General features: G+C 44.9%; 1 protein-coding gene across 5 annotated transcripts in view; it reads right to left on the reverse strand.

Moving 5' to 3' along the window:
* LOC134022368 (band 4.1-like protein 1) overlaps positions 1-13146 on the reverse strand; it is a 46663-nt gene that overhangs the window by 8027 nt on the left and 25490 nt on the right. For 2 of the 5 annotated variants that reach the window (XM_062463852.1, XM_062463844.1), the window contains exons 4-15: positions 12968-13072; positions 11296-11338; positions 10833-10908; positions 10449-10667; positions 9937-10024; positions 9684-9836; positions 8764-8861; positions 6441-6616; positions 6076-6323; positions 5586-5621; positions 3929-4072; positions 532-2142 (exon numbers count right to left, since the gene is read on the reverse strand). In XM_062463852.1, the coding sequence (XP_062319836.1) occupies positions 532-2142; positions 3929-4072; positions 5586-5621; positions 6076-6323; positions 6441-6616; positions 8764-8861; positions 9684-9836; positions 9937-10024; positions 10449-10667; positions 10833-10908; positions 11296-11338; positions 12968-13072 (2997 nt within the window). The remainder of the gene's footprint in view (positions 1-531; positions 2143-3928; positions 4073-5585; positions 5622-6075; positions 6324-6440; positions 6617-8763; positions 8862-9683; positions 9837-9936; positions 10025-10448; positions 10668-10832; positions 10909-11295; positions 11339-12967; positions 13073-13146) is intronic. The other 3 variants (XM_062463860.1, XM_062463868.1, XM_062463875.1) reach the window with 3 other exon arrangements.

The raw sequence follows: 13146 nt of genomic DNA on the forward strand, positions 1-13146 counted from the left end.
AAACAGCATGTAGATAAAACATCAGAGCTATGACAAGATGCAAGAGCCCTTGTTTCCTTGCAACCCTCTTACAAAGCTAAGACTTTATCCAGTGAGTTGAAAGGAAATTTGGGTTGAGAGGTTGAGAGGGGGGAATTGATCTAAAAGCCAGTATGACATTTTTCTAAATGTTTGTCATTTTTGTTTTCATTTTTTTGCAACATGTGTGCAGAGAGGGAAGGGTCAGGGTGGAGGCAGGGAGAGGGACTACATGGGGAAGCCAAAAGGGTTAGAGTCCAAACTCAAAAGACATGAATACACCAATGGCATTGTTACTGCATCAGCCAATGAGACAGTATCAAAATAAGTTGTGTAATAAGTAGCACTCCACCCCCTTCTTCATATACAGGCACGTATAAGTTACATGTATGTATATTATTTCAAGTCGCTGAAAACAAAAACAAAAAAAGAAAATGGGTGTGCGAGTCTGTCTGAAGCTCATGCGATGCTTTTGCTTCCAATGACTGAAAAGCAGATGCCAAGCAGAGTTACCGAGTGTCTCTTCTTGGCAGCGTCCTGGCCAGGCTCCCTGCTGGCATTGCGGCTGTTCCGGAGTATGAGTCCAGACTCCCTGGCCTTCTGTGTTTTCACTGGCGGGGCAGGAGGAGCCGTTTTCGAAAGCGCTGAAGCCTTTGAGCTGAGCAGATGACTCTCTGTGGGTCCCCTCGCTGGCTGATACGCATCCTCCCAAGCAGCTCTGCTTTGCGACTGAACCAACTCTTCCGTTTTATCCTCCACTTCACCTGCCACATCAACGAGGCCCCATTCCTCCGGGTGCTGCTGCATGTCTCTCTGAATGGAGGTTAGAGAGTGGACTGGTTGTCCTGGATTAGCGCTAGTGGCAATGGAGCTGGAAGACGGCAGGGTAAACGTAGGATGAAACGTGGGAATGTCCGTCCACTCGGATCCCTCTGGAGAACCAACCGACCAACGATACTCTCGTCTCAAAATCCTCTCCTTAAAACTATCACATTCTGTCTCTCTGTCTGTCTCATCCTTGCAGGCGACACTCTTTGATCTCTCAGGCTTGAGAGGAACAATCCTGGTTATTTCGGACTGACTGCTGCCCGACAGCCTCTGAAAGGACCTTCTCTGACCCTTGTCTGATGCAAGACCTTCAATATCCTCTCCCCCAGAGCTGCTGGCCTTTCTCTCATGTGTCCTGACCTGTCTCAGCTGTGACACTGTGGAGTCTCTACGGTCAGCCATGCCTTTCTGTCTGACCTGTGACTCATCTTTAAAATGTGCAGGCGAACTGTCAGGCTCTGCCTTCCCCGGGCCATTCACTGGTCCTAGTCCTTGGTCTGCTGACTGGCTTTCACTAAATGGACTCTTTGGGTCCATTCTTGTGTCAGGATTTATGATCTCATGAGGAGAAGTGTCCCTGTCCTCTCCTACCGATGTGCTATGGTCGAGCTGGGGGTCATCAAACACAGGGCCAGCCTTCTGCTTCGTCTCGCTTGATCTTTGGTCATCTTGAAGAGGGCCGAGTTCTCTTTGTTCTGATCCTGCTGTCCGCCTCTCAGGATGAAAGACTGGTCCCTCTATCTCTGAAGACCTCTGCTCCCCGTCAGACGCCTCGTCCTCTTCATTGGAGCCATCCCCCTCTTTCTCATAGATGAATTCTGTGGACATTCCCAGGTTTAAACTCTGAGGTCTCCTCTTTTTTCTGATTCTGTGGGGCTCCTGTTCCTTTCCCCTGTGTGGGTCTGGAACCATGTCATTCTTTGGAGATGGATCGGAAGCCGGGGGTATTTTACGTCGAGAATCCCTTTCAGGAGATTCAGGAGTGTCTGCTAATGCCACCACAAAACGACTGCTGTTGCTCAATCTTTGTTCAGGATGTTCACAGGCTTCCTTAGATATGGACGAGGTAAAGTCATCTATACAGGTTCTCATTTCTTTCCCATCATCTCCTGTAACCTCAATATGTATCATCTTGGCTTTATCTCTTTCTTTCTCAGGTTTTTTTTTTCTCTCCCAGGAGGAGTCAGCCATTAATGGAGGAGGTGAGGTGCGAGTTTTGTTCTTTTCCTTCTCTGCCTTCCAGTCAGGGTCCTGATAAGTGTCTTGTTTCTCAATCAATACCCACTCCTCAGAGCCCTACATGTTGGTATAGATTAAACACAGTTAGAGTTACCAACTGTAACATTGCTTCAGAGCTACAATCATGTTTCACAAAAAAGAAATACAGTTGCACATCAAATGTATGAACTTATCTTTTTGAAATATATTGGGTACATTCTGCAACGTAAAGGTTTTTAAGGTATTATTCTGCAATCATAGATTTCTATAGAACTATGTATGTTACATATACAGTACAGTACATAAAACTAAGTAATGACATGAATGTATTATACACAGTAGCAGTAGAAAGGGATAATAAAGCCATTTGAATGTACAGAATACAATAGTGCCACATCCTATATATAAAACCTATTGTAATTGATAGTATCTTATGAGGTAGAAGAGTGAAGTGCAACCTCTGGGGAAGTGACAACAGTCTTCTGGGTGAAGCCCTCAACAGATATACTGTTTACAGGGTCCAGTCCTCCCTCCTGGGGGGCCGGTGGCAGAGTTAACCCCACCAGGAGAGGGCAGAGGAGAGAGTGCAGAACAGATATTAGAGCCCTAACCCTGTTACCCATGTACTGTACTATGTTAACTAGGAAAAGAGGCAGCTCATTTGTGTTGCCTTTCCATAGTACTCTTGGTGTTTACATGCAATAGGTTAAAGGAAATGCAAGTCAATAAGAGAGAATAGTTGGGAGAGTCACAAGTATATACCAGTCCTCATTACCTGCATTGTGTGGTTGCCAACTACATAACCAAATAAGGGGCCATTTGCAATGCAAATAACATTTGCAACAACATCAAAGCGTTGATTTTCTGAATATCTTTGGTAAGTATTACCCTCTAGGATTCTGAGACAAACTCTGTCAGCATTCTGTCCAAAGGATTACATTTTTTCCTCAGATTCGGGACAAAAATATATTGAGCTTTTTGCCCTGAAGGGTGTCTGACATCCCACAACTATAATCAGATTGTTTTCATACAGCAGATGAGAAATTGTCAGTAGAAAACATAGATAGCTCTTGTCATGGAAGTCCTATCTTGAGAGCCCAATCTAGGTACAGTATTGTGAACAATCACAAAGAGAGTGATAAAAGATGCAGGAGACAGGGTGTCTTGACACAAAGAGAGCATCTCACTACCAGGCAATCAAGATGACAGCACAGTGACATCACATAAGATTGTTCTGAGTACCTCGCATTCCATAAAACTAATCAAACATCTACTGCTGTCTGCTATTCATGTTGCATTCAAGTTCCTTTCTTCTAGTGTTTGGAAACCTGACATATGACTGCAGTTCGATTGTTTGTATACTTAAGTGTACAGCCAGGCACTTTACAACAAGTTCCATTTTCTTGTATGTTCTTTATTATGAAGCTTTCTCTTCAGAAAAGAGATGCATCATTCAACTCTCTGACAGTTCTAACAGTATAGGCACACACGGATTCTAACCTCAACAGCTATTGTTCTAGATCCAATTATTGTTTTAATATAATAGATCTTCAAGTTTGAATAACTTGGAACAGCAAAAGTCATACCTCTTTTACAAAGAATGGACCAAAGGATGTTCTGCTACCTTAATCTCCAGGCACTCTCAGCACCAGTGATAAGTAAACCTATTTGAGTGCTAAGAAATGTGAGCATAAATAACGGAATATTAACGACAGGCAGTGTTGCATTATCAGCCTCAAGTCACATAGAGAGTAGGACCACTAGTAATAGAGTAGAGGCTATGGATCTCTCCAAAGGACCACCCCCGGTCCTCCCACCCCCGGTCCTCCCACCCCCGGTCGTCCCACCCTCACCCCCCACTCACAGCCTTCTTCTCTGGGGTGCCGCCTGGGGAGGACCCTGACAGACGCTTCTCACGGTTCATCAACTTGGGCTCCCTCAGCGCTCTCTTCAGCTCATTGATGCTGGCCTGGTGCTTCAGCAACATATCCTCAGGCTTATCCAAAAACTACGGAGACACAAAATGGATATAGGCAGAAAGAAAGAAAAAGATGGGAGCCAAACCCAAATCTATTAGAAATACATGATAAATTAATTACAACCACAGTAATCAAATTGACACATTAAATTCTATTTAATTACAATTTGCTGTGCATTAGTGACCGAAACATGATTTTAAATGATGCATCACACACTGCCAACTAAGTTCCACAGAAACACCAAAAGACACAAACACAATGCCTTGGTTCACTAATGTCACTTAATGATGAGGTTTCACTAATGTCGCCTAATGATGAGGTTTCACCACATGGATCAAGTACTTCAGCAGCAGGGATTGCATTCTTTTTGCAATGGTCTATCTAGGAATAAATATGGCTCGGACCTTATAAAAAACGGTGAAATGTGAAATTAAAGTGACTGCATACATTGTTCATTGAGATGACACCAATAAAAACAACTCAGTTTTCCCATGTAGCGTATAGTGTATCTACTGTCTAAAGTCAATGATGCATTTAATCAAATGAGGCCTGAACAGTGGTAAAAAAAATAAAAAATACAAAAGGAACACTTAGATTCCATAAATAAGTGTAGTAAAACATTATCAACTTCAGACAAATGTATGTTCAATAAGGAATAAGAAGTGTATTTTTCTCTCATGAAAAACTGTTACTTTACTTTGATATTATGTAACATACTGTATTGTATAACAGATTATGTTGCAATGAAAATAATCATGGTTAGATACTTTTAGCTCCTTATCTAACTCTGAGTGTTATAACTGGACACTGGATAGGAGCAGAATCACTTCCTGCCTGGGTTGATGTCTGGGGCTTCCTACTTCTCAGCAGGGCCATAGAGAGACACAAACAGAGAAGCTGGCCACTAAGCATAGTGATTGAACACAGTGAGCTGGGCTGTACCTCCTGTTTGTGCCGAGGGGTGGTCTCCTGGTCCAACTGAGGGGGCTTAGTTAGGGCATGGCACAGGTGACAGCATGGGGACAGGGGGGTGTGTTGGAGGGGGGGGGGGGGGGATGCAGAGACAGAGAGGGAGGCCGGAGCCGTTAAGTCAGGGAGGAAGGCTCGCAGGCAGGAAGGCACAACAATGGACGGATGGACATACAAACCCATAGACAGACAAACATACAAACCCATAGACAGACAAACAGACAAACCAAAAGACAGACAGCCAAGTCCACAGACTGACATGAAGGCAGACAAACATAAATAAAGATGGCCCAACAGGCTTCCAAGGAACTACAACTTTCATTGTATTAACCGCATTTCCATCACATTTTGCAACTTGATACCATACTATGGGTGAAACACAACAACATGGTTCAGAGGACCATATAGTACTGTACCACACATGTCCTCATGTTTGCTACCTCTACTATTACAGATGCAACTACTGAGGGTGACACAAATCCAGTCTGGAACGACAGACCTACAGACAGACAGACAGACAGACAGACAGGCAGATAGACAGACAGAACAGAGGGTACCACGCAAACGAAATACCTCCTGTTTACTCTCAAGATGTGACTCAGCATCCTCCTTTAGCCAGCAAGAGTTAAAGAGAGAGAGCACGTTAGTGACAGGCAGGGGGAGCCAGAATGAACTGCAGAGGTGGGAGGATCACCACCATGAGAGAGAAAAGGAAAACATTCAACACAGCAGTTAGCAGGGACAGCGAGTGTGCACTAGTAAGCATAAGCTGCTAAGTAGTACAGTTAGTGTGACAAATCCTCGAGTCCCCACTGCAATAAATGACTGCAGAAAATGCGACTAATGTACATGCCTGACCAAGCTTTCATTGAACAGTTAAGGGTCAGTACTGTTTTGGACACTGTGTTGGGCTCTGTCATTATGCCGACTGTAGGGGTACACATTCATCACTACAGTAAACACGTAAATTGTGGATCTGGAGAACGGATGGCAGAAGTCAGACCAGACTCAAAGCCAACATTCAAACAGTGATTATTTAGTTCCATCATCTACATGACTGTACCTTCATTTCCCTCTTTCTGCTGGGAGTGGTCACCTCTTCCTGGTCCTCCACGTCTTCCTCCTTCTGGTCCAGGTCGTGTTCATCCTCCTGGTCCTGGTCCTGGTCCTGGTCCTGGTCCAGACTGGGTTCCAGCTCAGTGTCCTGCTCATCCCCAGAGGGGCTGTGTACGTGGGGCTGTCCACTGACACTGCGCTGAAACAGCTTGTCTTGGTTCCCACACATTGCCGAGACCGGTCGGGAGAACTCTGCTGAGGACATGGAGGATGGTTGAAAAACCAGAGCAGGGTCAGGGTTAGAACACCACAGACACGGTTCACAGACGTCGACAGAGGTGAGAGAGAACGGGTTCAGAACACGCTGCTTACCGCCGTCCAAGCTGCGAGATAGCAAGTACCTCTTGCTGGCGGAGCGTTCAAAGTGAGGGGCGGGCCGGTCTATGAGGGCGCTGGCCTGCCGGGTCTGGGCCTGGGTCCTCCCACTGTAACGGAACTTAGAGCCCATCACCAGGAACCCCTTGGGGGGAGGCTCCGGGGACACCAGCCTGAGGGTCACACAGACCAAGCCCAAAGACTTACACCTTGAAAATGAAAGGTACAGTTAGGTGCATAAATATTTGGACATTGACACCATTTTCATCATTTTGGCTCTGTATACCACCACAATGGATTTGAAATGAAACAATCAAGATGTGCTTTAAGTGCAGACTTTCAGCTTTAATTTCAGGGTATTTACATCCAAATCAGGTGAACGGTTTAGGAATTACAATACATTTTATATGTGGCCCCCCCCTTTTTAAGGGACCAAAAGTAATTGGACAATTGGCTGCTCAGCTGTTCCATGGCCAGGTGTATGTTATTCCCTCATGGGAGTTAGTTATTTCATTGACAAGGAGCAGATAAAAGGTCTAGAGTTCATTTCAAGTATGGTATTTGTGTTTGGAATCTGTTGCTGTCAACTCTCAATATGAAGTCCAAAGAGCTGTCACCATCAGTGAAGCAAGCCATCGTTAGGCTGAAAAATCAAAACAAACCTATCAGAGAGATAGCAAAAACATTAGGTGTGGCTCAATCAACTGTTTGGTACATTCTTAAAAAGAAAGAACGCACTGGTGAGCTCAGCAACACCAAAAGACCCGGAAGACCACGGAAAACAACTGTGGTGGATGACAGAAGAATTCTTTCCCTGGTGAAGAAAAACCACTTCACAACAGTTGGCCAGATCAAGAACACTCTCCAGGAGGTAGGCGTATCTGTGTCAAAGTCAAAAATTAAGAGAAGACTTCACCAGAGTAAATACAGAGGGTTCACCACAAGATGTAAACCATTGGTGAGTCTCAAAAACAGGAAGACCAGATTAGAGTTTGCCAAAAAACATCTAAAAGACCCTGTACAGTTCTGGAACAACATCCTATGGACAGATGAGACCAAGATCAACTTGTACCTGAATGATGGGAAGAGAAGAGTATGGAGAAGGGAAGGAACTGCTCATGATCCAAAGCATACCACCTCATCAGTGAAGCATGGTGGAGGTAGTGTTATGGCGTGGGCATGTATGGCTGCCAATGGAACTGGTTCCCTTGTATTTAGCGATGATGTGACTGCTGACAAAAGCAGTAGGATGAATTCTGAAGTGTTTCTGGCAATATTATCTGCTCAGATTCAGCCAAATGCTTCAGAACTCATAGGACGGCGCTTCACAGTGCAGATGGACAATGACCCGAAGCATACTGCGAAAGCAACCAAAGAGTTTTTTTAAGGCAAAGAAGTGGAATGTTCTGCAATGGCCAAGTCAATCACCTGACCTAAATCCAATTGAGCATGCATTTCACTTGCTAAAGACAAAACTGAAGGGAAAATGCCCCAAGAACAAGCAGGAACTGAAGACAGTTGCAGTAGAGGCCTGGCAGAGCATCACCAGGGACGAAACCCAGCGTCTGGTGATGTCTATGGGTTCCAGACTTCAGGCTGTCATTGACTGCAAAGGATTTGCAACCAAGTATTAAAAGTGACAATTAGATTTATGATTATGTTAGTTTGTCCAATTACTTTGGGTCCCTTAAAAAGGGGGGGGCCACATATAAAATGTATTGTAATTCCTACACCGTTCACCTGATTTGGATGTAAATACCCTGAAATTAAAGCTGAAAGTCTGCACTTAAAGCACATCTTGATTGTTTCATTTCAAATCCATTGTGGTGGTATACAGAGCCAAAATGATGACAATTGTGTCAATGTCCAAATATTTATGGACCTAACTGTATATATATATATCCACAATATCATGTCAACATGTTTCCCACAGTTATGTTGGGGTGAATCCCTTCCAAAGCCCCAAGGCAAATCACGCAATGAAGCAGAGAAGAGAAACAAGTTAATACACGAGGGCTAAGAGACAAAACTGTGAAGACAAAAAACAGCCTGAGTCATGGTGTAGATGTGAACCTAGATGAGGCAAATGCCTTGGCTGTGATCAAAGCTGTGGTGTAATCACACCTAAGCTCTTTCTACAAGATATCCTGCAGTTCTGATGCCCAGCGATGCCTAAGCACAGCGAGGTGTGGAGAGAAGTTTGGGAAACTGATCAAATCCAAGGGTGCACAGGACCATGACCTAGTAGGCCATCTTGCACAGGTGCTTCATAAACAGGTGAGACCACACCCCTCTCCTGGGAAAGCAGATGAAAGCTTACCTGAAGAAGGTGTGGTGCTCAATGCAGACTTTCCACAGTCTCTTGGCGGCTCGGTGGTTGGGGAGCTTGAAACCAATGGTGCTTTCAAACTGTTCATACTGGGTTTAACGAGGGGAGTGAGAAAAGGAGAAGAGAGAGATGTTAGGAGGAAGAAGTGGCAGGTGTTTATGTGTATTCTCCTAGTGAATGGTTGAAGTCTCGCACAGACGCACTTAATGAACAGAAACAAGACCAGCAGGACACTGACACAATGTGTTCTGCATGATACTGTCAGCAGTGTGACAATGGGACAGAAGCGTAGGGCCCTATGCTCGTCAATGTAAAGGAATCACGATAAGGAATGACACTTTGTCAAGCATACTGACCGACTATCTGACCTACCGAGTTAGGGTTCAACGGCATTGGGAATCAGCATGAGGGTTGCGTTCATGGCTCTATATTTATACTCCCAACCCCTTATTCTGGTTAGTTCTGCAGCTGCATTGAGCAAATAAAGGCTCTCTTTATCCGTCTCTTTCAGAGGCTCACAGTGGGCCTTGACTGGGGCCTGGCCAGACAGCCTGTCAAACTGGAACTCAGCATGGTAGAGAAGTTGCTGTGCAGCAGCACTAACCCAGACAGACTGCATCCACTTCCACCCTAAGGGAGGAACTCATGAGATTTTCCAACTCCAGTGTCTGGTCCATCGGATTGACTGATCGTCACTTTTCTCACATTCTAGGCTGCACCGCTACATTCCAACCATGAAAGAAATGGCTGCAGGGCTGAGAAAATATTGGGGCTCATTCTGTTATTCCTCTCTGAGTTTAACTGTGTTTTTGTCTTGCATTGATTGGACAATGATTATAAAATGACCAAAAAATGAAAAGAAATTAGAGAAATCTTTTTTTATCAGGACATAAATGAGGGCATTCCAGTACCTCTCCAGGACGGATCTTGATGTAGAAGTTGCTCCTCTTGTAGGATATCTTGAGGATCTTGGGCCAGGCGAAGCGATTGATCCTCAGACGGTCCCTGTAGATCAGCAGTCCATTGGCACAAACACCCAGCATGATATCTATCCCTTCTGAATCCTAGAGAAGACAGGACATGAAGAGACCACATCAGCATGACAAGAGAATACGTTTGTAGGGGACAAAAATGAACACGATAATAATCTGTTCTAGAGTTGACCTTGGCATGATGGAGGTCTACTCCATACATGGACAGCTTCTTTGCATTCTCCAGGAAGTTGATTTCTGCCTCAGCTGGAGTCATACCCCTGAAACAAAGTCCAAAGAATAACCACCAAGACCAACACACATGTTTCGACAGTGCACAACCACATAAAATGTGCTCAATTGTTTTTAGTAATAAGCCTGGTGTTTTTTCCATGTTACCACTTCCACCCACCACAACACTAAATCTCAATGACATCATGCCAACCGCCAGTGCCAGTCTAAAGCAGGGAGTGGACCCTGAGACTGGGGATGTGGCGACATATTGGCGAGGCACTGTGTGGAGACAGAAATGACAGATGCTGGGGAAATGTGGTGTAATTTATCAACATATGTGTGGTGGGCCATTTGACACTATGTGAGTAACAGCTTACCAGGAGGATCCAATGGCTCCGCGCGAGAACACAGCGTTGTACAGTATATATGGCACAACAAGACACTGAACGCAAACACGTGGAGTGTATGTACTTGTAGGTGCGGTGCAGCTCCATCACTCTCTCCTCCAGCTCGCGAGTCTGGTTGGGGGCGAAGCGGAAGTCGTTGACGTAGTCGGTGCCATGGTCATCGTGGTCGTAGTCTCCCAGCTCGGCCTGGACGGCGTAGGAGCCCAGGAGGGCGTGGGTGACGAAGGAGCAGGGCAGGCGACCTGATAGCATGTCATCCCTTAGTTGCAGACACAGGTAATACCTGCCAGGGGACAAACAAGAAGGTGGGCGTTAGACAGAACTGGCCGAGTCTGTAGGCAAGCTCCAACAGGAGGGACAAGCCATCGAAGTCTGTGGAATTTCCAATCCTTTAAGGGGGGTTTACTACTGCTTTCAAACAAAGTGCACATTTGCGCCCATTCCTTACCTGGTAATGTCCTCTGTAAGCTGGGAGGGGTCTGGGGGGTAGAATTTGACAGCAAAGACAAAGTTCCAGGGAGCAGCTGAGGACAGATATGAACAAAAATGTGATGAGTAACTGCTGCTTAAGAATGAAGACCTGTACGGTGAACTACATACAGTATTCATGTGTCTCAATAGGAGCCTAAACCAGCCCACATAATAATACATTTGAGATATATTCAAACAAAACTAGGAATATTTTAGGTATTTTGTATTTTATAAATTTTCTATTTGGTTTATATTGTACATTCTTTGTATTTATTCGTCTTGCCTGCTGCAACACCGCAATTTCCCATTGGGAATCAATAAAGTACTCACCACTAACTGTTAACTATATATTTCTATGCTCTATAGAATTCATGTAAATGACTATGTGACATTTGAGAGCAGCTGGCATGCACGTGCTGCGTGACTGAGCAGATACTCACTGCGCATCTGCTTCTTGATCTCCTTGGATGGATCCAGCCAGTTCTGAAACACAGGAAGAAGGAGTCACAAGGGGGCTGCAGGAGAAAGGGCAACTGCACATTCTGTTGCCACACTCTGGTCCACTCCCTGGCTATAATTGCAGACGAGGTTGTTGATGAAAGCCTCCCCATATGTTTAAATGAAAGGAAGTACGCCTTCCCCCACTGTGCTGTTCTACAGAGGGAGGGGAGCGTTTATTCCAACATCTGTTTGCCTATTGTGATACTAAATTGCCACTGGGCCGCTTATTTCATCAGATCTTTTCAGGCCTCATCAGTGTAATGATGCAAATCACCACACGAAGCGCTGTTTCTGGAACAAAATATACCCCCACACATAATCTCACACGAGTAAAGCGACAACGTTCAGCGCCAACCAGCTCCTCCTTGCAAACTCAAGACGGGTGATTTAAGCATGAGTGTGTCTACTGCATGGTAAATGCTGCCATGCTATGCAGAATGTTGCAGAAAGCTGATAGTAAGCTTTCCACGGCTGAATGGCACTTGCCAACTGCTTATTAGTGCTGAGAGTATTTTTGGCAGACAGTATCACATCTGCCAGAGGGAGGTCAGAAGCGTGAAAGTTTAAAACTGCACAGCAGACTGCAACACTGTGGCCATCCTTGACAAACTGCGAGGGGTCCTGCCAAGTTATTATACACATTTCAGAAAGAAACACACACACACACATACCCGCACACACACATACACAAGGGGTGCTCTTACTTAGTTCGTTCGACACCTTAATGGGCTCCGAGCATTAATTATCATTCTGAATTTATCTGACTTCTGCCCGGGCCAAAGAGCACTCAATTACTAAAGCGTTTTGTGTTCTTTGTCTCCTCTCTATAGAGCTCCAGCAGGATTCCCGTTGTTCACTGTTCACTGCTCAGCTCAGGAGTACTGCAGTCATAGTTCACAAAGCAATCATACACACATTAGACGTTCTCACCGAATGGTGGGAGGATTATAACCTCACAGAGCAGAAAATAGGAGGGTCTGAAAGCACATTTCACATCTTGTTTGGCTTTGAGTCAGCGAGGACCCCTGACCCAAAGCTCCAGCTGCCCTGAGATAACTCTCAGGGCAGCCTTCCAGTTCTCAGGTGGATACATGTTCTCTATAAGAGATAAGCATTCAGTTTGTATCCAATTTACCTTTTTGTCCCCCTAGAGCCGAGGCTCTGTTTTGTTCAACTACTTCCATTGCACGATACAAGACCCAACATGCCATTGTCTGGACACACACAAGTCTGGACACACACAAGTGGCATATACTGTAGTGACTGGAGACAGTCCTTATGTTGGGTGTGCGGTGGGTGTATTTCTCCTCATGTTCAGCATGTTACCAGACACCTGCCCCAGGGGAAGGCGCAACAGGGTGAACCCACTCTGCCCACAACACAGGATGTCCTTGAACAGCCTGACAGTTAGGAATATTCAGAGGATTCTTAGAGCCAAACCTTAACCTGTGACACAAAAGCCATAATTACAATTACTGTATATAATTAGCTTATCCTGCCTGGAAAATGTCAATTTTTTTATTTTGTTTGCCTCAGCTTAGTTTGTTTTCATTTTGTTCACATTTGATAGATTTCACATGACGGCAAGTCAGAGGTGATATATCCACTGACCTTTTGACTGTCTGCATCACTGAATGTCAGGCCATAGTAGTCTTTCTCAAGCAGGTTGAGATGTTCAAACACCATGTCCATCAGCACCTGTCCTTTGGTGTGCTTCTGCAAAGACAAAAATAGCGCAAAAATATAAAAAAGGTGTCATTACTAGTTGAAGTAAATAAATAAAGCAACAG

This window comes from Osmerus eperlanus, chromosome 1, assembly GCF_963692335.1.
Source record: "Osmerus eperlanus chromosome 1, fOsmEpe2.1, whole genome shotgun sequence".
Lineage (NCBI taxonomy): Eukaryota > Metazoa > Chordata > Actinopteri > Osmeriformes > Osmeridae > Osmerus > Osmerus eperlanus.